This window comes from Ziziphus jujuba, chromosome 5, assembly GCF_031755915.1.
Source record: "Ziziphus jujuba cultivar Dongzao chromosome 5, ASM3175591v1".
Classification (NCBI taxonomy): domain Eukaryota; kingdom Viridiplantae; phylum Streptophyta; class Magnoliopsida; order Rosales; family Rhamnaceae; genus Ziziphus; species Ziziphus jujuba.
In genome coordinates, this window is record NC_083383.1 from 23567444 (window position 1) to 23594747 (window position 27304).

Genomic DNA, 27304 nt, shown 5'->3' on the forward strand with positions numbered 1-27304 from the left:
TTAATTGTTTCAAAATGGAACCGAAAAAAAAAAATAATATAGCGACTAATATTTACTCTTTTATGAGTAAGTTACGTCTGACATAAAAATAGTTTTTAAATAATGTGAGTATTAAGGGAAATATAACATTTAATTCTTCTGAAATATTTATGATTAAATAATAAGGGAAACATTATTTATGATTCCTTTCATAACTTAATTTCTATATTATACAATTTATAGAAACAAAAGAAGATTTTATCACCTTAAGCTATACTATTTTTGAACTTTGACCTCTATACCACAAAACCCGATCATTTGGATTCCTGAACTATTATTTTCCTTTCCGGTAACGCATTTTAACATCTTTATTTGATAAAATTGAACATGCACAACTTGTAAACTCCATTTAAAAACTATTCTATTTAATATTTAACTTGTAAACTCCATTTAAAAACTATTTTAGTTTATTTTTTAATAATATACATGACTAACTTCTCTTTTCCAAATTGATTAGCAATTGCAAGTTTGAACCAACTAATGGAAAAATAATAGTTTGGGGAGTTATAAGAAGTATTATGAAGTAGTATAGTTGAAAAGGATAAAATGTAGTTACCAAAAAAAAAAAAAAAAAAATTAGAATAAGCATATATATAGTTGTTGTTTGAATAGTAGTAGAGTGACACCAAAATGTAAGAGACAAGCTTAGGATGCCTTTTGAGGCAGATTACAATATGTGAGCTTCTCACGCTCAAAATCTCTTTCTTATACTAATAAATTTCTGGTTTAGATATGTTTATCCAATATTTTAGACATGTTTGATTATCTGTATCAACGAACATTTCTATCTTGTTCGGTAACAATAATTCCAAACCATTCGAAATTATTCAACTAATAAAAACCGAACAAAAACTCCAATTTTATAAAGACTAAAGTGAAAGAAGTTTTGATGCATTACCAAACTACCAAACAAACGAACCGCATATAGTCATATTTTAGTTTTTATATACAATTTCAAGTTTATCCTCATAAAAATATTATTAAGCTTTAATTTAATCCATTTTAATTTTATTCTAACAGAAAAAAAAAAACCACTTTAATAATTTCTTTAGGCAATCTCATTATTTATAAAAGCTATACACAACAGAAAAACAAATCGTACTGTAGAAAGCTCCTAAACATGCAATGGTACATTTTTTGTTTTTTTGGGGGTATTTTTTGCTTTTTTTTTTTTTTTTTTTTTTTTTTTTTTTTTTCTTTTGGACGTTTTGCTATGACTTAAGGCTTAAAATGAATGTTTTAATTTGGACCGAACGTACAAGGATTTTGTCCGTAATGTTATCATACTTATCTATGTACTATTGACAATGTTTTAATACTAGCAAATATATATATATATATATATATATAGAGTAATGATTTATTGGGAGGGTACCACGTAATTATTCATTTAAAACTACAATCCTAATTAAGCAAGTAACAATCCTAATTAACTAACATAAAATAGAAATTAAATAGTCCCATTATAGACTTGCATTCCCATATTATTGTGGGCAATTATGTTTAGATATAACTTTAAAACCTATCATAACATGCACATTCAAGTGCAATACAGAAAATATTATATATATATATATATATATATAATTGAATTTAAAAATCTAAAAATGTTAATTTTGGTAGCGTTTTTTTGGTAAAGTTTGATGCCATCGTCACAATTAGCATGTTAACCATTATTAGGCCAGACTAGGTGGGCAGTCCAACTACCCAACAAATATGGTCTATGAGTGCACTGCTCCCTTAATATGGTAGGCATGATCATTCTTTTTCTTTTTTTTTTTTTTTTAAATAAATTTTACAAATCAAAATGGTAGGCATGATCCAAATGCTATGGCAAATTTGTTTATTTCATATTTTAATGTCTTTGTTAATTTTTGAAACTTAGTTAACATGACACGTTACTGAGTTAATAATATCTAGTTAAGATTTCAATTTCTATGTTTACCTAGCCTTTTTTTTTTTTTTTAAACTAGCTTATTAGTAACGAATCATGTTAAACACAAACACATACATGCTTTACACAACACTAAAAATAAATGGACTACCATGAAGACAACCTATTTTACGGCAAAGACTAGCAGTATAGCCACCTCTCCCATAGAGAAGAAAGCAATGGTTGGACTAATCCAACTGATTACACCCCAAAAAATAAAAAATAAAAATCACTTTTCTAGGGCAAAACTGTTGCATGTTAATACTAGTAGAATGATTCCAAACATTCCACATATGAAGAAATTTCATTAGAAGAATACCCAATAGACCTGCTTTCCAGGAAGCAAACAAGAAACCTAATATTTCCAAGTTATTTATTTATATACATCATATCTTAAATATATTATTGTTCAACAACCCATATATGTGAAAATATACTTACTCTTCTAGTCAAATTATGTGGTAGCTAAAAGGTAGTCGTCAGGAAAGTTATTTTGGTCTGGTACAAATTTTATAGAAATCAGCAACGACCTAGCTTTTCAACAAGGCGGTTCTCGATTTCCATTCTCTTCTTCATCAACAAGCCATACTTGGAAACCAGTTGCTGGTCCCCAGCTTTTGCAGCAAGTTTGCAGCCAAGAGATGTGTTCTCCAGCTTATCCTTATACATGCTTGATATGGGCACAAACGTACCATTTTTGTTGCATAACCATCCATGAGCAGCCCTCAATGCAGCTCCTAGTGATGCTGAATCTGTGATAGAATACATAAAAGTCACTAAATTAACTAAATATATAAAAATAATAATAATAATTACAAAGTTCGAAAGTTATTGAATTGTAATAGATGAAGAAAATTAACAAGAAATAAGAGCTTTAAGGAAGTAACGTTAGCTGCCCATTGAATTCACTGATGTGTCAAGACAAATGTAAGTTTATCCATTGAAACAAGGCCCATGTTTAAGTCTTATAGGTTTGTATGTGAAGATTATTTATACTTGGTTGAAGCTGAAAATGAGTCAAATGACAATAGTAATTTCATACCTGGTCTTTGAACGGTGTAGATATCACAGCCAAAGATAGAAGCAATTGAGCTAAGGATGCTTTGGTTTGTTGATGCACCCCCTGTGGCTATAATTCGTTTTGGAGAAGGCATCCCGAATCTTTCAGCATGAGCCCGCATTGAAAGAAACTGACCCTCTACTAATGCCCTGACCTGCATAATAGTTGATTATGCCTCAAGAATTCATGTAGGACAACATAATGCCTGAGTGACCAGTTGCTATTCAAGAGTACAGACCTCAGAAGGAGGATCAAACTCCAAAACTTCCCGTTCACTTAAACCTTCCAATTTGTCACTGGTGAAATTTTCAAGAATGTAGTGATGGAAACCAACTGGAAGCATAAGCATATTGTTAGCAGTCAGATATCATACTTTGAAGGGGAAGTTAATATAGATTGGCCTACAAATTGGGATTCATTGATCTCATTGCAATATCTATCAGATTATTTAACTTTTAGCCTAATTAGGCCTTGGATTCATTGAATAAAAGAAAACAATAAAATTATAACAGTGACACTCTTGGCATTGATCACCATTCTAGCAGAAACCACTTAAGGATGAGACTCATGCACCACCAAAGAGGGAAAAAAAAAAAAAAGAAAAAAAAAAAAAGAGGGCATTTTAACAGAAGCAGCTAAAATAAGATATCTGAACTCAGTAAGTCATCCTAATGATGGGGGAAATTAAAGAAATGCCATAGTCCAACCTGGTAGAGGTGGAAGAATTTCATGATCCTTGTAGTAGAAACCAATCTTCCCACCTATTGCAAAAATACTATCAGAAAGCAGAGAACAGATAACAATAGTTTCAGGATAATTTGATAAGAGAATGCATCTACAAACCATTGAGGGGTGGTGTTTGCTGCAGGAACATATTGAACTTATCCCAAGATTTCTCCGCATAGCGGTTACGTACATCTAAAAATGAGGTGGAGGTTATGTTGGGAAGTCACAAAATATGGCTAATCTAGAACAATAGGAATTTGCATCAGCAACAGGTAGTACCTTCACGAGTTAGAGACCCATTCTTGTAACACAACATTACCATGTACCCATTTATATCAACAGGATTAGGGAAAACATGTCCTTCCAGTCGAGGTTGAGGATCATTGGTGATCCCAAATACCTGAACAACAGGCATAAACAGATTACGCGTAATTGCTGAGATTTTTGCTTACTAATCCAAAAAGATGCAGTATATGAAACTAAGCAGCAGCAGACACTTAACAATTATGGTACATAGCTCCTTATGGAGAGAAGTCTGCATTTTATCATGGACTGTTATTAATAAGACATTATTAGTATCTATTTTCACTCACAGTATCACTTGTACCAAGACTGATTGCCAAATCCCCTGGCGTATTGAGGGTTAAACCTGCAGGTTAAATGAAATTGAGAACAATGAATACAGTGATTCCTTACAACCCAAAATACAGCATATCTGTAGAAAATGAACATTTTGGAAAAGTACTGACTATCAAACAATGTAAAACTTGGGGCAGAAACCACTCATTCATGAACAAGAGAAACATAAGTTCCTATATCAATGAAATCTGCATAGACAACCTTCTATCCTCTGTTTTCACTTGTGTGAATGTCAATTTAAAAAGGGGGGGGGGGGGGGGGAATAAATAAAGAAACAAAAAAACAAAAAACAAATTAGGCAGGAATAACGTGATGTTGGAGAAGGTGAGGACAGGCTGTCTTGATTCCTAAAATGGATGCCATGAAATTTGAAACTGAAAGATGTAAGCTTAGGAGATAGTGTGCTATCATTAATCTTAAGATCAAATACCCCAATTACTGTCATCACAGGCTCACTTCTTTCATATATAAATCAAATCCAAATGGGAGTAAATTCAAATGTAAACCTAGTGGCATACCCAAATTACAAGGTCCAACCTTCAGCTTTCATTTTTGACAAACACATTCATAATATCTTTTTCCATTATAACTAGATGATACAGATATCCAACAAAGAAATTGATTAAAAACATAATAGATCCTTGGTGTCAACTCCATAAGATTAAATGGTCATTTCCCCATGTATTTAGTTACTAGGTATGTGAACAAAATCACAAGTTCTTATATTTTGGATAAAACAAGACCAGAGGATATTCAAGAATTTTCGTTTGACTGAGCTGAACATTTTCCCCTTCATCTTCTTTATTTGTTCAGTAAGTGCTGAGAAAATTAGTGAATGGAAGGGTATATGACATCTAGCAGCATTTTGTTGAAAAAGGTGCACAAGGTTGGAGTTGAAAGGGAGAAAAAATTGGCTTTGACCTATTTTTATTACAAAAAGAAAACATAAAAGAATAATCACATACAAATTTTTGTTTTTTAAAAAAAATAATCCAACTAGTATTTCTGTCCTCGATTGAAAGAGTTTACCACTAAATTAGATATATGTAGAAGATGTTTACTGGTAAATTATGATATATGTAGAAGATGTTTACTTATAATTTGACTAATCATTATTTATGGCTGAAATAATATAAAAGACAACAAATATTACATGTCCATGTTCCATAAAGCTTATTTCTATAAAACCTTAAGCAACATATGATCGAATATGAATATGGCCAAGGATATAGCAATATATATTACTAACTGATGCAACTGTGTCCTGTGATTAAGTAAACACCAGGTAGAAAATCAAAGACAAAAAATGGGCAACAGGTGGCACATTTTAGTATTCAAAAGAGTAAATTACATCAGCATTAACCCTTGTACAGAGAGTCACACAGAAGCCACTTAAAGGAAAAAGTATGCACCTGCAAGGCTGTTAGGGTTGTCCCCTGACCACTGAATGATCAAGCAATTCTTGTTGAAGTTGTACCTGAAAATTGATTGAATCTCAAGCAGTTAATCTTTAAAATTTAAGTTCATCAGACAGAAAGTGTAATCAATAAGGAGGCCATTATCATGGCTAACAAGGCGAGTGCATGATGAATATTTACTGCTGGAGAATATAGCACTTCTAATAACATTAAATAAATATATCAATACCACGAGTGAATTACTTCAAATTCTCAAATTCGCAACGAATTATTCAACCGCTTGGAAATGCTTCCATTGGAATCACTTCTCCTCTAGAATGTGATTTCTAAGGAATCACATAATTGTTGCTTCTTCTTGAGCAACCACATTTAGATTTCCTAGAAAAGGATTTGAAAAAGCACTTTCACGTCTTTCTTGTCCAATATTGCATGTAAAAAGCATCTTAAAAGTAATTTACATTTCAAAATGACTCCCCAGCAGGCACATCTACAGGCCTTTGTTTCCGTGTAAGGCTTAAATAAGCATGAGAACAGTGGACACTTTTCAGTCAAATGTGCACCTCTTTAGCAAGATAAAATGGACATCCTCCTCTAAAGGGTGGACAATTTCCATTCCCATCATTATAACTATTTGAGATTAGAGATCTGCTTTACATAATTTAGAACATGTAAGGTCCACCTTTGCATTTTACACCATACATCATACACAACAAAACATTTAAAAACTTCACATCCAAATTAATGTTCTTATACCAATCACGAGTAACTATAGGGAAAAAAGTTTAAAGGATTAGTAACCAAATGAATCTAATTCAGCAATGCCAAGAGAACATTAGAATTAATTGTTTAACAACCAAAATGTTACAAACCTTTGCACAAAATAGGGTGTAATAAAACCAGCAACAGCATGGGCAGGAGCCAATGTTCCAAGCTTTTTATCCAATTCAGGTGCAGTGGCCTAGAATGAACATAAAAGCATCCAGGAAAAGAAATCACTATGAAACTATACTAACAAGTTGTAAAATAAATTGAATTGTTTGGCTTTTCATTAACAAGGGAATTATAACAAACCTCTAACATTCTGTTGCACCAGACCCTTTGCTTTATGTCCATCAAGTTCATCCCAGCACCATCGGTTTCATCAATACAAGCATATCCCCCAATGAGAAGAGACGCCATGAAAGAGCTGACAAGGGAGATCCTCTCAGTGTTTTGATAAACTTCTGGCTGTTCCTGAAATATCTTCTTAATCTGCGGGCCTGTGTATCTTTCATGGGCGCGTGATCCAGTGATTTGAGATAGCTCCAATGGTCCTCCAGCAGCTTTCTCTAGCTCTCTACATTGTGATGTGGTGCTGCTGTCCATCCATATTGGCGATTCCCCAATCGAAAATGCATCATGAAACTGACCCACAAGTTGTTTCTTGGGATCCAAGGATGCTAATATTGAAGAACTACCATTCTTCCAATAGACACTACCATGTTGCTGTCCACTACCAGATATTGCAGCAATTTTTCCAAAATCCAATTTCGAATTCAAGAGTCTATCAAGCATTAGATCTAAAGCTTCAATCCACATCAAGGTAGGTGAAACAATTCTGCCATTAACAGAAGGGTCTCTGTATACTCCATCTTTAGTTTTGTAATGGGGCAAATCGGTGTCAAAATGAACTAGCTCTGAAGTCACAATGTTCAGCTTGTAGTCTAACACAGTTGCCTTCAAAGACCTTATGAACACCCAGAAACAAATTAAAAAACATATAAAAGAAAATACAATTTTTTCTTAATTTTCATGCAATTTAGAATCTACATTTTATTATAATTCCAAATGTGAATTCAGAAAACCCAGATAATATAAATTAATAATAGAAATTTTCCACCCACAATTTACACCAATTCCACTAAAAAGTTCCAAAACCCTCCTTAAATTAAGAAGAAAGGGAATAAAACCACAGCAATCAAAAATAAAATTAATCAAAACTCTCAAAACGGCAATCTGGGCATGTTTGAATTTTCTGATTAGCATCAAAAGAATGACGGAAAACAGAGTGAGAGTGGAAAAGTCAAACATACTGGGTAGAGCTGTCAAATCCGAGAAAATAAGAATCTTGGGGAAGAGAGAAATCCGCCATTGGAGCAACACAAACTCTCTGAGTCACACTGGCTTCAGAAACAAAACGTTGAGATTCAACGTGAAGCGTGAATTAGAAGAGAATTGACAGAAATTGATATCTTTTATTAGATTTGGTTTATATACTATTAATTGTTATCACTTGGAACGGAAAATTAGTTAAAAGAAATTTGTAGTTGAGATTATACGTAAAAAGATTTTTGGATAAGAAGAACAGATATATATATTTGGATAACCTTTTCAAAAGGAATAAAATGATTTGGATAAATGTATTTATTTATCCATTTATTATTGATGATTTTTCTTAAATTTTTTTATTTTTATTTTTTCTATAAATAAATAGAAAAAATATTAAAAGAGAATATATTAATATTTGTAATCAAATTTACCCCGGAATTATTTTTTTTATTATTAGAGTTTCTACTAAAATCTAAGACCTGACAAGAAGACACATTGTAACTAAAATTGTTCCCACACACACTTCTAACTCTCTAGTTTGCCAAAAATTATTATTATTATTATTATTATTAGAGTTAGTATTAAATCTAAATCTAATCTAAATCTACATTATCATTAAGTTGTAGGGAGACCACTAATAAGAGTTCTATTCTTTTCTCTCACAAACTAGTAGGATCCATATGTATGGTCCACATAGATTCCACCATTTTAGGAGTGAAAAAATTTCAAGTCTAAAAAAAATATAGATTTGTTTTATTAATTGAAGCTTTCAATTTAAAAAAAAAAAGAAAAAGAAAAGAAGATTGAAAATGTAGGATTTGAATTGAAATAAAATTAAAATTGAGATAAAAAAAAATTAAAATAAGGAATTTAGATTGAAATTGAAAACAAACTAAAGGGTTCAATTAGGTTGAAATGAAAATAATTAAAAAAAAAAAAAGTGGAAATCCAAAAATCCATTTTGACCTCTTCCATTTTCCCTTCCTCCCTACAGTTTCTTCCATAACTACTCTTTAGTGCTCTTATGTAGTGAAGAAGTCTCCCATCACATTATCTTCCAACGTATATAATGAAGAAGAATTTCAATGTTGTAATATTAAAGTATCAATTTTGGAACCTTTTAATTTACACTGAAATTTATTTTGTGTGTACATTTAGCTTTAGCTAGACCCTGATTCTAATAACATTTCTTAAAAGTTTTAGAATTGCACTTACCGATTAGGAGAGTAAAAAATATTCTGCTGGGTCACAAAGTCAATGGTGAATTGCGTAAGTTTGCAGTGCAATGTGATCAATTGCAACGTGGTCACCCAATATATCATGGATTTTCGCCAAAAAAAAAAAAAGAACAAGATATTATTAGTAGAGTAGGTTAAACTTCTTGTATATTCTTTATAATTCCCCAATTCTAACCAGTATGAGACTAGGTTCGCGTACACTACCATTTCTTTCCAAACTAATTGGCTATAGCAGCATAAGCAATCCGAACTTGGAAGTATAACAAAATGGTTAAGAGGTTTTTAGCTTTTATTTTCATAACGAAATAGACCTCACATATGATCCCACATGTGTTTGTGAGTGAAGAGTTTGTACTCTTGGAAGGACTGAAAATTATTTGCTCTTAAAGTAGGTATGTAATTTTTATGTACAAATATTAATAGACAGCTTTGGATGCTATCCAAATGACAATGGAGAACTTTATAGGTACACCTTGTATATCATGTGGAAATCATATTAATATACATAGCTAATAATTGGATATTGGCATGTGTAGAATTAAATCTTCATCATCTAAAAAAATTTATATCATATTCATATATTTTTATCACGTGGATTTCCATAAAAATGACAGTTTTTGAAAAAATCATCATCAATACTATTACATAAATATGAATATTAATGATGATTTTTTCAAAAATAATTAATTTTGTCACTATTATTACATAAACACAAATATTAATTAATGGTTTTTTAAAAAACAATTATTTTAGTAAACATCCGTATAATAAAAACATGCTGCGTGTGTACCATAGAATCTTTATATATATATATATATATATTGATTTTGTTTTTTTTAGTTTTATTTTTTTTCACTTTCACTTCTCCTGCACAAATTTTCTCTAGAACATAAATTTATAGATCTCTCTAAAGCTATAGATCTCTCTTCTCCATTCATATTATCAAATTCTCTCCTTGCCGGCAAAATGGAGATCTCTGGCATCTAAATTGAAGATCCTCTTTGGTCGGGTTTCATTATGTGCCCCTTTTCTTTGTCAATATATGGGAAATCCTTTTAAACAAAGAGCAACTTTCATATGAAGATCTATTTCCTTATTAGATTTTTAAATATATATTAAGATTAATTCAAATTCATTTTTAGCTTAATAAGTACTTTTATAAGAGAGAGAGAGAGAGAGAGAGAGAGAGAGAGAGAGAGAGAGAGAGAGAGAGAGAGAGAGAGAATTAAAAATAAAATAATTTGAATATGCCAAGAGGAAATATTATTGAAAGCTGTTGGGTTAAGAATCATCCATTGAATATGTCACCAAGGTTCTCTTTGCTCAATTCATTTTTTCAAACCATCTCAATCTTATGAGTGAGGTAGAACCTTTATTCCAACAATATATTTTGGCTAAGGAAAAACGTGGAGGGTGATCAAAATTGATCAAAATGAAAATAAAAAATAAAATATTGATAACAGTCATGGTGCAAAGGCCTTACAATATATAGAGGATTCCGATGTGAATTTTTCCACAATGTGTACCTAGGAATTTTTATTATTATTATTTATTTTTTATTTATTTATTTATTTTTTTTTGAGGATGACCTCTTCCTTTCTCTGCCTAATACATTATCGTAAAAGAAAAATAATAACAATAATAATAATACTAATTACATTTTGATATCTCTAGTTTTAAAAATTTTCAATTTAAACCCTTGCTTTTAAAATTTACCAAATTAAGCTTTCTATGGTTTTATGTTTTTATGTTTTGATACCTCTAGTGTTGAAAATTTTCAATTTGAACCCTTGATTATAAAATTCACCATATTAAGCCTTCTATATTTGATTGATCAAATTAACATGATGCCAAAAATGAAAATGAAATTGATATGATGTTAATGGTTTAATACAATATATTAAATCATATTTATTAAATTATGCATTTTAGAATAAGATAAATTATGCTTATGGTTAATAACATGAAAAAAAAAAAAAAGAGTTGAAAGTAATAGCCTTTTTTTTTTTTTTTTTTTTTTCAATCACCACAATAGCATTTTCCCCACATTGAAGTCTTGACTGATCCTATGATCTCGAAGTCATAGGCTTGAATGATTTAACCAAACTCATTTGACAATTGAAAGTAATAACTAAAATGGTGGGCTCAGACCACATCCAATTAGCTCAATTCGCATGAAATTGAAAATAGAAGCTCAAATGTGGTGATTTTAAAAACTGATACGGGATAAAATGAAATATATATATATATATATATATATATATCAAAATGCAATTGACTCAAAATAAATAAATAAATAAAAGTACATACAATATATTTGAGAACTCTAGTACATATAATACCATCAGAAACTATTGATGTTTCATATAAACATAAAAAAGATATTAGTGGATGGCATTTATCTTTTTATTACATCCACATAATTCTTATAAACAAGAAACTGAGCCTCACTGAATTTAGAACATTAGAGCGGTTCTGCAGATATCATTTAGGAAACTAAATAAATAAAGAGTAATATTATACCAAAATCCTATATAAACCCCGATTCTAAACCTTTCATATATAGATTACATGGACCATCTAAATTCTAACTGGGAGTGGATTAACAGCATAATCTTTGAAAGGAAATCTAAACATCAGCCTAGTAATTAATTACACAAACTATTTCTTTAAACCTTGGCTATTAGTACTAATTCACACTCAGTGCAACCTTTCGGAAAGCACGAATATGGATGTTCTGAGCCAGGAGGCTTGTGGCATTCCTGGGAAAATTCACTTTCAGCCTTCTTTTTTACCTTGAGATCGGCTTCAAGACTATAATTTACAGAGGCCAATCTCAATATGCAGTTCCTGACGGAAACATTTAAAGGACATGGCTTCAATTCAACATCCCAGCTCGAAAACCGCTTATGGATGTCTGCATTCCTGCTGAAGACAGGCCAGAGAAACTGGATTGCCCCAAAACACCAAAGCAGCATATTCTCACAGCTGCTACCGAAACAATTCTGGGAAAGACCATAGTATGAACCTGGCAAACATATCAGACTCCAAAAAATCAATATGAGCAGCCCGTCCGATGAAAGAGTTCAGGTTCTTGCCATAGGAAGAGGTGTCAAAGTTGACATCACATCGCAAGAACACTCGTTGCTCTGATGAAGGAGCACGCATTTGGTCCAAGCAATCATTCAGCATCTCTAAAAATATTTTCCCCCTCTTTGAGTAGTCCCATGAAGCTGCCTGGCACATATCGATTCTCGCAGAATGGTACGGAACATATCCATCCTGAAAGACAAAATATATAAAATAGCATTATGGCTAGTAATACATGCCACCAATTCCAAACCGAACTAAAACTAAAGTATCACATCTTCTTATGTTGATAGCAAGCGAGATGGAATTTACGAAATATGAAACAGAATTTATGAAATACGAAACAACCATTATCAAGAAAAAATCAATTTCTTTTAAGGATATTAAAAATGTTACAGAACCAATGCCTTTCAGAAGATAACATCAAACAATTTAAGCTAGATATTTATAAAAAAAGACTGGTAGCTTTTGGAGCCAATTTGAAAAGATTTCTCAATATTAAGTGCTGCCCACATAAATTAAACTGCTAATTTAATTTTTTATACAGAATATGCACTAAACCCTTTCATGTAGGGGAAAAAAATGCACATTCCACGCTGACAATGTGGTTTGATAGGTAAATTTGTATGTAGAAAAATAACTCATAGAAGTGATTGAAATACCTGTGGTGAAGATAAAAGAATTATATGTCTGAAATTCTCTAGAGTCTTCTGCTGAAAGAGGAAAAAGACGGAACTTCAGCAAGTAGCATTTAACATTTGTAGACTTGTATGATGATTTAACTACATTTTGGGCCAATAATTTAAACGATATATGAGGCCACAAGCTCATTCTTGAGTCACCCTGAGTGCTCGCTGGGATGTATGCAGAAATAAAGGAGATAAAACAAGAAAAGAGTGTTCAATAGATTTAGATCCTAAACAAAATTAATGGCACAATAGATTTCTTTCAGTACCTTACATAGCTTGTAAAAGAATGTATTTCGGATATCTGGGTCATCTGTGAAAGTAAGCTGATGAATGCATTGTGTTCCTTTGAGCTTCTTTAAAAGCCACATTCCGGAGTTAAATAAAGAGTTTGAACTGTAAAGGTACCCCAAGTGTGGACCCGATATAGAAACATATGTATGCAGGTGTCTTAGGTATGGCTCCATAATGCTTTCTGCAAAAAGAATAAAAAAGGTGAGACAACTTAAGATACCTAGCATCAAACTACCAAAATATAAGAACACTCAGCATCCAATACTGAGTTATACCTGCTAGTGCTGTTCTTATAATGACATTTCCAATAGAATGTCCCACAAAACTAAGCTTGATATCACTCAACACTCCATGTCTTGAAGCTCTATCCATTTTCTTTTTAAGGAAAGAAATCACTTCCTGAGCCAGCCTTAGTCCCATTTCCCTGAAGTCTCCAGATGTTTTGTCTTCATTTGCCTCTGACATTAGAAATTCTATCTTGGGATCTAACAGAAGCCATTGGTTACGAACAAGCCGTAAATCCAGATGATGTCCCTGAGGTTTTATAAATGAATGAAAAATTATTCAGCTCATTATAATTAATAGTGAAATGAAACAGAAAATATAAATGGCAGATGTCCAGCTAAAAGTGTACACTTTTGCAATATAGAACATGGATTGATAACAGTTTATCCAAGATATACTGGAATTTTAACTCCATTGAAGAAGCAAAAAATTCAATATCTACCTACCTTTGAGGCTATAGCGGTCAGCATTTTTCCTATATGTGTAAATCAAATTGGTTTGATACAGTTTTACCAGATTAGGACACTTGAAATGAGGAAGCAAATTAACACTTGCATTAAATACAGAATGCAACCCAGATATAAAAAGGTGGTTAAAGCAATAATCACAAACAATACCAACCAATCCTTAGAAAATGAAGTTGGACTGTACAAAATTATAAAAGACAGCAATCATCTTGAAGCGTACGGTCAATTACAATACATGGTAAAGGGAGGAGAAGAGGGGCTCAAATGCTCTGACCCTCTCTGAGTTATCTAGTACCTTTCCCACCACCCCCTAAATTTAACATCTGAGCCAGTTTATAGCTGCATACGACAATAACCATAGATGTCCTTCAAAATACTTTGCCAGCTTAAGGATGGCCCTCTCACTCAAACCATGCAAGCGTGAAAAACTAGAAATAGGGACATGGACAGATTAGCACAGTTATTTTCATTTGTAAGAGCATCTCCAAGGGGCTCTTCATCCATTCTTTATTTTAAAGAACCAATCTTTAAAAACAAGCTCCAACCCACTCTGTATTTTGACTTTTTAAAATACAGAGTAGGTTTGGCTTTCCAAATTTGGAGAGATAGAAGCACTTTTTGTTTTTAATATTATATTAATATTATTTAATACTTATCAAATTCCAAGACCATCATATTATATTAATATATTTTAAAAATATTTATTGTTAAAAACAAAAAACAAAAAAGGAAGAAAATAAACATAACAATAAATGTCCATTGAAAAAATAAAACTAAAGAGTGTAATACAAAAAGCATTGTTGGAGAAGTTTTAAAAGTTCCACTCTTTATGTTTAAAGATGCTCTTTATTATAAGAAAGATGCTCTTTAAAATAAAAGAGTCCCTTGGAGATGCTCTAAGGCACACAAAAAGAACAGACGTTTGCAGAATTTTTTTTTTTTTTTTGGGGCCTAATTCTATAAATATTTTATAACTAAGAAGCTTTATGGGAACCATATAGGCCAGTCATGCTTTATGGCAGTCGGTAAAAAATGCTAATTGTGTTATGCCATGTGTATGATATGGTTAGTACTCATTACACACTGTTGAAAATACATTTTCACAAAATGCAATGGCATAAAACTGCTTGTATTTAATCCATCACTATTAAACATTTTCATAATTTTAAAATGTAGAGGATTCAATAGAGTCCAAAAAAGCATACCAAAAGAATATATTCTTAAAAATTCCACTTGGACAGTTATGTATAAAGAAAAGCCTACACGAAGGAAACAAACAAAGGCTCAGTCTAACTAGTTTTGAATTTAATACATGTACAAATCATCCCCATGACTGAAATAATAAAGGAATGGTGGAACTCTCTATTAATTATAACATTAATTGTAAAAGTGATATTACAACTAATAGGATAAATGAATCTCTAAAAATTTCCCCCTCAACTCTGCCGCTAATGTCAATTTGGTCTAAGGACTTCTTTTCTTAATAATGTTAATCATGAACTGTGATAAACGTAGCATTAAAGTTCTTCACTAATGACTTGTCTGAAATATGCCATAATGCACAGACAAATATTAAGTTATTCTATGTCTAGATATGGTTCACTATTTAAGTTAACAATTCAATGTTATAATTTTTCTGAAGCAATGCTTTAGTTATAGCACTTAGAATCAAATTACAAATTAAACTTTCTAGATACATGTCCAAATTTGTTCAATTTTAGTAAAATTTGGTTGACGCAAGTACTTAATTGTCACATTATCATCAATAATATTGTTGAGAAAAAAATAATAAATAAAAAAAGTATAAAACAAGAAGTTTTAAGAATCAAATCAATATTAGAATCAAAGTTGAGGGGGAAATTTTGTAATTAAGCAAATTTTATAGCCTATACTTTCTTATTGATGATATGGCAATATCAAGTAGCAGTTCATGACATTACATTTACAACAACACTAAAACAGCATCATGGGTATAAAGATTTTATAACCTCGTAATAAAATTGAGAACAAGAATCTAAGTGACAGTACTGGCCAAAAGACAATTTGAAATCTAGAAAAAGATAAACACAGTCATCATATATGATTTTGTTTCCAACAGAAATAAATTTATAATCAAGCAAGTGCTAGAACTTTGCACAACAAAAAATACTAGAAAATAAATAAATACGCTCATCTTCAATTAAAAAGAAATGGGCTCTACAAATTTAAGGGAAGCCTAAGAGAACATGACATTTTGTTTCTAAGAGAAACAAATTTGCAAGCGAGCAACTTTTAAAAACTTTGCACAATGAAATTGTTAGTAAAAAATAAAATAAGATCTTGGACCAAACGCCAAAAAATAGGAAGCCTAAGTGAACATCACTTGCCTGAAACCCATGCACGAACACAACAATCTTTAAGACACGACCATTTTTTGGTTTATTAGTGCCAGATGGCTTGTGTACAGTTTCAGAGCCAGTTCCAGTGAGTAAGCCAGTTGAGGTAAACACATCCAAACGTCTCAGGTAAGAATTTTCACTTGTAGAACGCCGTGGCGCATTCATAACACGCTCCACAATTACGATAGGAATATGAGAAGGATCTCCAAATATATGCATGTCTTGAATTGACCGATTGTTAATCTGCAATTAAGTAATTCATACTTATTGAGGAACCCAATGCACATGAAAGTTATGGAAAATAATGCATACAAATAGATGCATGTCTTGAATTGATCAATAAAAATAAAAAATAAAACAATTCATATTATAAGGAATCCAATGCAAAAGGAGATACACATGGCATTGCACTACAAATGTAGGCAATAACTTACCCTCATCTGTGAAATACTTCGTCGATGTAGATCAGCACGCATAGCAGCAGAGTGAGCAGGCTGTACAAAGCATAAAAAGAGAACTTCTACATTCATGGACTGAACAGCAAAGTGCTAATTGTTGCTCATCACTGAATAAAAGGGTCTAAGCATAGTGATCAAAGAGACAGCTGAACACTATTCCTTTTTCAAATTGAGGATGTCCAAAATATGTAGACACATTTATTAATACTTACATCATCAGTTAATTTCCAGAGAGTTGACACCCTTTTGTGGCCACCATTGCGGGAAGAATCATCACCTCCGCTATTCAAAACATGATGAGGCATCTCAACCTTAGAGTAAACCATCCATATTGACCATTCAGCTTTTCTATCCATGGCCCATGCATCACATAGATATTCCAATATCTTTTTTTTGTTTGACCTGTAAGAAAATATATATCACCATCAAAAAGGCACCAGATTGAGCAATGACTATAGAACAGGATCACATCTCTTTTCCATTTACTAGTGGATACATATAGCAATAGCAATCAACACACTTTGAAGAAGATAGCTGGCTTATTCAATACCTAAAAAGCAAAGGACCTTCATAAATATCAAATATGTAGGACCAAATACTATGTTTATCCACACTAAATCAACCATAAGTATTTTTCTTTGATTCTTTTTTATATATCCATCAATAATTCTGTACACCTGGACAGCCAACATCCATTAATATCAATATGTTTATCCACAGTTGGATCTGAATATCCATGTTCAATAAAGTATGGAATCATATAATGAAGTAAGCAATATAAAAACCAATCAGAAGTTCAGACCAACAAACAAAAAAAGAAGAAGGAAATCTAAATCTAAATCTAAATCTAAATCAAATCTTAATGCTAATATGACCTAACAAAATCCTTCTCCTAATTCTCGCAGACTTTCTAAAACCATGACACTACATGCCTGCTTCACTTTTTTCTTATTTATCTTCTTCCATTAAGAGAGTATATAAGATGCGAGCATTAAGTGAGAAGAACTTTAACAAAGAATCATGATAGTGAATTTGAGAAACTGTTTAAAAAGCATGAAAATAGCAAGGCTAAATGATTCCCCTTCCTAATAAGTTTAAGGAGAGAATTGTTCTAACATTAATTATCTGAGGTTCTAGTCATCCATAGCAATATAGAATTTGATCCAAACCTTTAGAGAAAGAGGAAGGAAAAAAAAAAAAAAAAAAAAAAAAAAAAAAAAACAAAAAAACAAAAAACAAAATCTTACTTTTTCCATCATATTTATTTTATCACTCATTTGTTTCATAAGCTAAATAGACAAGCCATCTAATTTATATTAGAAGAAATAAATTATAACTTTCATCTCCTCCTTCCTTGAGAAAATGTAATAAGTAGTTCATCAGTCTAATTTTCCTCGTTACTTTAATCCCTCAAAAAATATTGTTACTAGCATAATTAAGTTGCATGTCCAGTGCTACAAGGTTTTTCATTTAACAGCAAATTAGGAGTTGATAGAAAATAGATACGAGTATTTATGGTTCAACGATTCTTTTTTCTTATTCACAATTCTGAACATTGTCTCAATATTAATAATTCAATTTGCATTTTGCTACTACATAAGAAATTAATAAAATAAATTCAAAAAAGGGCAACTTCTATATCGCTTTTATCTTTTCAGTAAGAAGAAATAGCAAACCTGTGAAACTGCAGAAAAGTGCTCCATAAATATGACACTTGATTGCCCAATAAATGAAAAATGTTCAGTATAGCATCAGTGGGTACAGTTGATAACCAGTCATGAGTGTGAATGTCTGAAACACCATTTGCTTTCTGCTCAGAAAAAGAGACAAATTCAGTAGACAGAATTCAGCATAGAAATTGAAAAGGAATCCAGAAGTACTATGATGCATGAAGTAAGTTAGGACCTCAAGATCATTTTGTGGCTTGCCAGGTCTTAAAACTTCACCATCTGGTGCACCCAAATTTGCTTCAAGGATTAACTCAAACAATTTTATATCATCCATTTTAGATATGAAATCAGTCAAATCAACTGTTTTGTCAATTGCTTTGCCAAGTCTTTGTAACTCTTCAAGCAGAATATCACGTGCACTGACTAATGATTTAACAATCATGACACCTTCCCTGTTTATTGAAGCTGCCTGACCTGATGCCTAGTCCAACAGCAACTTCAACCATCACTATATATAGAGAAAAACTAGGTAATATAAAAAAAAATATATATATATATATATATGTTTGATATAAAATTTAAACATTTAAGCATCATTCCAAAATTAAAAAACAAAACAGAGAACAAGGAATGACCACAATTTAGCGAGGACACTAACCATGCATATTGATGTTGTAGTCACATATATATATATATATATAGATAAATATACAGATTTGTTACAGTGGACACCTGTCCACCCTAATGTGAGTGCCTAATGTCAAGCAACGCATTATGGTGGGGGACGGGCATCCATTGTAGCAAAATTATATATATATATATATATATACACACACATGCTCATTTTACCAGGATAATGTATCGGCCATTTTCAATTATTAATGAAAATTAAAAATAAAATACATTTCTAACATATGGTTTTAGGCTACAATTTTTAATTAGCTTTTGAAAAATAATGCAAAGTTCTAAAGAAAATTTGCTTTAAATTCTCTCAGATCTTTCCTTTCCCCCCCCCCCCCCCCCCCCCCTGAAAAAACTAACAGAATAAGATTTATCTAATGAAAGAAAGGTAAGTATTCCCAATCCATTTCCATCTAAGGAATTTTATACCCTATTCCACCACCATTTTCTACTGTAAAGAGGAAAAAAACTGGCTGCCTTAAAGGTGAGAAAGACAGCCTTCGATTCTATTGAAATCTGTCGATGTTAATTTTGTTTCATTGTTAGCACAATTTTGAAGGCATTATTCTATCCTAACTATTTAAGTACTTGCATATTATCAGTATATCAAATCACGCCTACATCCCATTTACATATCAAAACTTCTGAAATCACACAGCCCTATGTAAACTATTAAACTGTGCAAATAAGTAGACTTGATAGCTGTTCTTAGCTTTGTAAATCAGACATATACCTACAACCACCATGTTTTACCCATTTCCAATATATGTATATTAGTATATCCTGGTCTTACGATAGGCTCTTAAAATCAAATTATATGGATTTGCATGAAATAACTAGCATTGCTTCCTCATAATATTTATGGGTTAATTACATTTAAAAGGTCATTGTCAATATAGCCCCTGCACTTTTTTTAAGTAATTACAACCTTGAACTTTGCAAATATATACTTAGATTCTTCCATTATTATCTTCTATTAAACCTTTACAGCTTTGCCAAATTAGCACCAATGGGCAAATTATTTCTACACGACTTAATTTTTTCCTAAAAAGAAAAAAAAAAAAAAAAAAAAAAAAAGCCATTAATTGAGACTCACATTTACCCATAAAATACAGGGGTGTTAAATGTACTTAACCCATAAAATGGCCCATTTCTGAAAAATTGCACCACGCCCACCCACCCCCCCTCCCACCCAAATCCCATACTCAAACTTACCAGCCCTTCCTCCACAGCTAGTTTCTCCACATTCTAACAAAAGTTTACAACCATTAAACCCTATTTGCTTCCAAATCCAAATCTTCTCAACAAACTCCAGGAGCAAACAACTCCACATTCCCCTTCTCTCCTACTTCACAAGACCACCTAGTCAATTCCTCATATTCAGTCCACCTTCAGCAGATTCCATGGCTACTATTCTTGATTTTCTTCCAATCCACATTGCATATCCAAAATTCAGTTCCCAAGATCATCCATTTGGGCAAAACCTGTGTCTAACCATTTGGGTTATTTTCCAACTCCACATATCATATTCCAAAGTTGCATCGAGGCCAACCTTGAAGGTTATGGATAAGGAGGAATTGCATGTGATTGCAAACATGAGTTTTGAATGCCTTGTGGTTAAGGATGGGAGGAAGGCAAGTCTTTAAAAATTCAAAGGTGAATTTTGAGGGTTGACAATTGATATGATATAACAGTGAATCTCAATTAATGGGATTAAAAGAAAACTGAAAAAAAAAAAATGTGTCTTACATGGAAAATAATTGCCAGTTGGATGCTTATGTGGCAACAATGTGGTAAAGCTGTTAAGTTTTAACAAAAAATCAAGATGGAACGACATATGAACATGTCAACTTAGTGTAAAGATGTAACTGTTTTAAAATAAAAAATAAAAAAGGAAAGGATCATTGGGGTCGGGGCTGGGAGGCAGACAAGTTTTTAAAAACTCCGAACTTGAGTTTTAAGGGTTGGCAGTTAATATGATAAAACGGCGAGGCTCAATTAATAGGCTACTTTTTGGAAGGAAAAAAGAAAAAAAAAAAAAAAAGTCTTGCATGGAAAATAATTGCCAGTTGGGTGCTAATTTGGCCACGATGCAGTAAAGCTGTAAAGTTTTAACAAAAATTACCATGGAAGGACAAATTGGCAGAGTGTAAAGGTGTACTTGCTCCAAAAAAAGTGTAGGGATTACAATGACACCAACTCCAAAGTGTGGGGATGTTAAGTCTAATTAACTCATTTTTTATTTCATTGTGATAATTAAATTCCTTATGGAAGTATTAGATAGTTTTAGATATGGTGTAAACTAAACTGCAAGTATACCCAATGAGAAGTTATTATAGCCTGTCCACACACACACACACACAAAAGAGAGAGAGAGAGAGAGAGAGAGAACTTATCATAGACATTCTTTGCAGATATAAATTTGATGCTTGTACAAACTAAGACCAAAATACAGCCACATACACAAAAAAAAGCCTATTGATCCCAAACACATTCATCAAAAAGCAGTGTTACCAAACAGCATAATTGAAAAGAAGTAACAGCGAAAAAAGCATTGAATTATACAATGGCACAGGATTTATAAAAATAACAATGAGTAATCTCATGCTGTCCAAGTTGCCACTCAAAAGAAGATAATTCAATGTGCAAGAACATACTTGATTTGACCCACTGGAAAATTCAGTGCCAGCGACTTCAGCAGTATAAGAATCACTGAATAATTCAACTAACCAAGTTATTTTGACAAATCAATATTCCTCCATGAAACAAAAAATAAAATAAAATAAAAGTATAATTCCCAGAAACTGATTTAAAAGGATTATTGGAAAACTACTGGAATGAATGACAAAACCTGGATAACTTGGTGCCAACAGTGGAACCACCAGCTCTTAGCATACTGATGTGTACAGTTACATCAACAAGGACAGTGTGGAATGTATCAAAATGAACAGGGCAATATGAATGCAATCCCAGAAGAGCTTTAGGTGGAATCCTAAACTCATGGACCGCAGCAGGGCAAGCATTTAGAGAAGCTTGCACATCAGGCCTGCATATAGAACTTTAAAATCATTATCCAAATTCAGTTTGCAAGCATAAGGCATGCACTGTGAAAATTGCTTTCAGCTTGAAATCAATTAAAGTGGCAAATTAACAAAACAGAATTCTGTCAACTCACCCATTCTCCAATATGGGAGCATACATGAGTTCAAATTTCATAATCACAGCAGATGTGGGTGGACCCTGAAAACCAAGTACCATACCAATAGACAAACATCAATTGTTACATTTTAAATTATTAAATATAATAGGAATACACATCACAAATCGTAAACGATGTGGGTTCTATAGATTTTTATTTATCTATTTTCTGTAAGGTTAGTACTTTCTCAAAACATGATTTGTTGACTTTCTAAGGCTGAGCTTGACATGCACTCTTATGCTTTAAGAGAGCAGATCCTAATGTTATCAATCTAAGACAATGGCATTTGACCCAAAAAAAACAAAATCAAAGATATTGGCCCCCTTGAAAAAATAACAACAACAACAACAACAACAATAATGATAATAATAAAAATACAAATAACAATAATAATATATTGCCTTAACAGTGAGGCCTCTTCTTATAGACAGTTTACCAAGCGCTCGCTACCAATTAAATCAACTACTTGCAGATTACTTGTTAACTTAAATTTCTTCACTTCAAATAATAATTTCCATAGAAAAAAGAGTAAGAAAGAGAGATCACTACCTCATGATTAGCTAGAGATAGATTAAATGATACCATGATCGATAAAAACAAATCCTGCCTCGCATATTTTATCCGGAATGGCTGAGTTGTGAAACTGTTGTCTGTATCATCAATTCCCCATACTCCATATATACAATCAGAACCTAGATCAGAAGCTGCAGCTCAAACCAAGTTAACTGCTAGCTCTTATTTTATGTAGAAGTATGAAAATCAAACACCCAATGTTTGCAGAAAATTATCAGTCAAGTGAAGTAAAATGTATCATTATACCTAAATAAGCCTTGTCAAAAAAATTGAATTTCATGTAATAATTTGTAGCTAATCATCTTGAATTCACATAACAAAATAAAATGCAACGGTACACAGAAAGCCTATCCACCTGATCAAGTTACCTACTTAGCTCTCTCACTTTCTCTTATATATCTCCAAAATTTCTAATTTTGCTCAATTCTACCTTTTTTCATAACTCTGTTTCATTATATTTTAGCAATAGCAAACAATTCGGTGATGTAGAAGATTCTTAGGAAAAAAAAAAAAAAAACATTGTTTTAAAGGATTTAAACACTTTAGCATGAATTTCATGTAATAATTTGTAGCTTATCATCTTGAATTCACATAACAAAAGAAAATGCAACGGTACACAGAAAGCCTATCCACCTGATCAAGTTACCTACTTAGCTCTCTCACTTTCTCTCATATATCTCCAAAATTTCTGATTTTGCTCAATTCTATCATTTTTCATAACTCTGTTTCGTTATATTTTAGCAATAGCAACAATTTCGGTGAAGTAGAAGTCTTAGAAAAAAAATAAAAAAAACATTGTTTTAAAGGATTTAAACACTTTAGCAGCAGATTGAGGAGATTACAAAAAGGAGCTATTGATACACTGACATTATCCAACTTTTGGGGATTGCATCAAACAATCCACCTCATGTCCAGTTCAAAATTACCGAGTTGAACCGTTCTTCCTACATTCTGATTTATATCAATGCAACACAACTCCAAGTTTTATAACAATTCTTAAAATAATGGAATTTTTTAATTTTCCTTTTTTCTTTCTTTTTAAAAAATTTAAAAAAAAAAATGCATCGGAGAACTGTTCTGAAGAGATAATACATCAAGCAACATGAATCAGCTTATAAAACAAACAAAGAATAATGGTTCTTAAATTCTTCTTTTAGCTTAACCATTAGGCAAGTCCGCATAATCCACAAAGCCACAGGCCGATTCCATGAGAATCAAAATTGTTCCCTACATGCCACGAAAGTATGCAGCATTTTCAAATAAACCTCTAACCACTCAAACTGCCTCCTTAGTTACAAAATCATTATACCTCCCCCAAAACTGGATGCTAACAGCAGGGTTTTAGGCTCAATATATGCTTGAACTTTTGCATATTAGTTTTGGGTAATAAAAGAAACTATAAGCTAAAAGACAAAACTGAAGGTGATAGGAATGATTCAATGGAAATATTGGGCTTGTGAAAAAAAATCTGTCGTAACCCGTTGGTCAGAAATGGACTCATTTGCTAGGAAATTAAGAAATGAGGCAAAATGTGGTTTTTTTTACATGAAGCAAAGAACAAAAGTAAAGACAACTCAATGGTAGAATATTATAATAATTATTTAATCATTTTAAGCATTAAAAGTGAACAAAAAACCATAGATTATAAACATGTGCAATGCAGTACAGAATCAATTCTTACAATGCAATCCCGACTCAAATAATGAATAAAGATTTGAAACTGCTTCTTAAATCAAAAACAGCAAGAAGTATTAAAACATAGGAAGCACCTTCATATTGAACAACCCTTGCTGGAGTTCCCACAAAAGAGGTATGGTCACTATCTTCCCATCTCATGGTGATCTTAATCTGATACCATCTAGACCCACAAAGAAATAATAATAAAACACACCTATAGAAAACCAAAATGAAAAAAAAAAAAAAAAAAAACAAAGAGCAATTGAGAAACAATAAAAGGACATACCCCTGTTGGAAAAGGTCAAGATTGTGGAACCTATGAATGTAGATGGCAATCTCCTGTACAGTTTCGAACATAGCCACCGGCTTAACCTTAGCCGGCCGAGGCTTGGCATCTGTCAACCTCCTCGGAGATGAAGTTCTATAATTCAGACCAACAAACCATCCCAAACGTCGAAACATACGTAATTCACAACAATCCCAAAATCTTGCATCCCTTCTTTCTTTCAATCAAAAATTCATCAAATTCCCAGAAAAGTCCAACTTCACCATTAAACCTTCTTCTCCTTTCCCAAACCACATTTCCAATAAATAAATAAAAAAAAAAACCCAAAATAAAAAATTATATATATATAAGTAAACAGGCGTAAAAAACCAAGTTTCCCTTTTTCTTCTCTATTTCTCTCTCACCCTTCAGTCTATGCGTTGTCTTTGCATGTGAAACACTTCGGCCTATGATTCTTCGCCTACGATTTTTTTTTTTCTTTATTTTCAATTTTATGAAAAGCACAAGGATTTTTTGTACAGCTGCAAAACCATATACATTTTCGGTTGGAAAAATAGAAAAAAAAAAAAACAAAATTCCAACCAATGCAAGAAGAAGAAGAAGAGAGAAAGAAAAATAGCAGGTGGAGATCTGCTGGCAAAGAGTGTGAAAAAGCTAAGCTATGGTTGTTTTATTTCCTTTTTTTTTTTTGTATTTAGATTGGCGCTAGGGTTTGGTGAGAGCGACTGATTTACTTTGTAGGAGAAGAATGTGAAATTCGTTAATTAAATTGGAAAAAAAATAAAAAATAAAAATAAAAATTTGTTGGTGACTTCGTGTCGTCGATGTTGGGTTCATTTACGATGTTGTCCTTCTCACATGAAGGAGAAGGACGTTGATTTGGGCCTTTGGGTTGTTGTCGTTATCCTTATCTTCCCGCTTTTTTGTCTTTCTCTTCTTCCATTGCTTAACTACATGTCATGTGGCTGTGGCCCTACAAAATTAAATAAATCAATTGCACATATCAAATTGGAATTTAATTTATTCCCATATTAGATTTTAATATTAAAAAATAAAATAAATAAATAAATATCATTAATTAATCATTGTTACATTAATAACTTGTTTTGACTGTTATGATTATCATACTATAACATAGTAAAATTCTTATTTGTTGAGTTTGCTTTACATAATTTTACATAACATTAATCATTAATGCTTGGATTACTTAAATTTGTTTTCCACATTTTTTTATATTAAATGATGTGGTAGTTTTTGTGTTTTTTCATGTATTATAATATGTTTTTCACTAAAAAATAAACAGATTATACTCTTAAATCATAATGAAGGGATTGTAATATATTTTAAATTAAAAAAAAAAAAGATTTCACTTTTGTTTTTGAAATAGTGCTATCCGGTAGGTTTTATCAAATCAAATCAATGAATTAGATTCCCACTTATTGATGAACATAAAGATTAAACCAAAATTTAAATGTATCATCAATAATTTTACTACTTAATCAAGCATATGAATATAATGATGTAATACTTTATTATTTGTTAACAAATTAATATGATTATAGAGTAAAATTATGTGAGATAATAAATTGATGATTTTAGTAAATGTTGTCAACTATTAACAAATTGTCACATATTCGGTATCCAAAATTTAGTGAATAATTTTGGTAACTTTGTCGTTACTTGCTTTTTTTTTTTTTTTACCAATGCTTATTTTGGTAAATTTTCATTTTTAAATCTTTTTTAAATAGTTTTACTAAGAAAAAATTATTTTAACAGTAAAGTTTTTTTTTTTTAAATTTTTTTTTCATGTTCCAATATTCGATGGAACTTCATTCACAATTCATCATGGCATTCAATCGTTAAATATACCTCAACTTTTAGCCATTTGAAGGAACCTTTCTATATTCATTTTATTATTATTATTATTTTATTTATTTAAATAAATGAACCTTTCTATCTTATAAATGCTCTTAAAATAAATTAAAAAAAAAAATTTCCCCATCCCTTGCACTTTCCTATGGTTTTGGATTTTTTTTTTGTTTTTTGGAACTATATAATTTTGCATTTTAGTTTTACATAATTAGACTTCCAACCTTTCTTAAATATTAACACACTGTGAACTTTATAAATATTGCAATTATAATCCTAGTTTAGCCAAAAAAAAAAAAAAAAGAAGCCAACTGTTCTTTTTTTGGGTAATTAAAAATAAAGAAAAAATAAATTAAAAAAAAAAAAAAGGACAAAACTTTGATAGCTCGACCTGACCCAACACATTTATGTGAGTTTCAATGTTGGGCAATCAGTCAGTGCTAAGAACTTCATTTCCAACCCACCTAGCACCTATTGGGTGGACGGTTTAAATTTTTCAAAACTGATAAAGCAAATCGGATCAAACTACAAAGAAATAATTCCCCCAAAA

The 27304-nt window shown here is 31.6% G+C and overlaps 2 protein-coding genes across 3 annotated transcripts; both read right to left on the reverse strand.

The window, feature by feature from the left end:
- Positions 1–2304: 2304 nt before the first annotated feature.
- Positions 2305–8167, reverse strand: LOC107409629 (xylulose kinase 2). Its single transcript, XM_048476241.2, has 11 exons — positions 7888–8167; positions 6887–7541; positions 6685–6773; positions 5810–5874; positions 4352–4407; positions 4038–4158; positions 3876–3950; positions 3740–3793; positions 3271–3365; positions 3015–3186; positions 2305–2724 (listed from the first exon to the last, which is right to left on the reverse strand). Exons 1-11 carry the CDS (start codon positions 7944–7946, stop codon positions 2492–2494), a joined length of 1674 nt encoding a protein of 557 aa, XP_048332198.2. The 5' UTR covers positions 7947–8167; the 3' UTR covers positions 2305–2491.
- A 3263-nt stretch (positions 8168–11430) lies between these two features.
- LOC107422813 (uncharacterized) lies at positions 11431–25603 on the reverse strand. 2 transcript variants are annotated; one of them, XM_048475540.2, is made up of 15 exons: positions 24886–25603; positions 24692–24780; positions 22899–23053; positions 22326–22390; positions 22002–22196; positions 21808–21862; positions 18705–18950; positions 18476–18609; positions 17012–17201; positions 16776–16835; positions 16330–16584; positions 13487–13745; positions 13187–13392; positions 12894–12941; positions 11431–12423 (listed from the first exon to the last, which is right to left on the reverse strand). In XM_048475540.2, exons 1-15 carry the CDS (start codon positions 25059–25061, stop codon positions 12133–12135), a joined length of 2424 nt encoding a protein of 807 aa, XP_048331497.1. In that variant the 5' UTR covers positions 25062–25603; the 3' UTR covers positions 11431–12132. The 2 variants fall into 2 exon arrangements, with proteins under 2 accessions (XP_048331497.1, XP_048331496.1); XM_048475539.2 differs by having other exon boundaries at positions 12894–12944; positions 24886–25602.
- Between the last annotated feature and the right edge of the window lie 1701 nt (positions 25604–27304).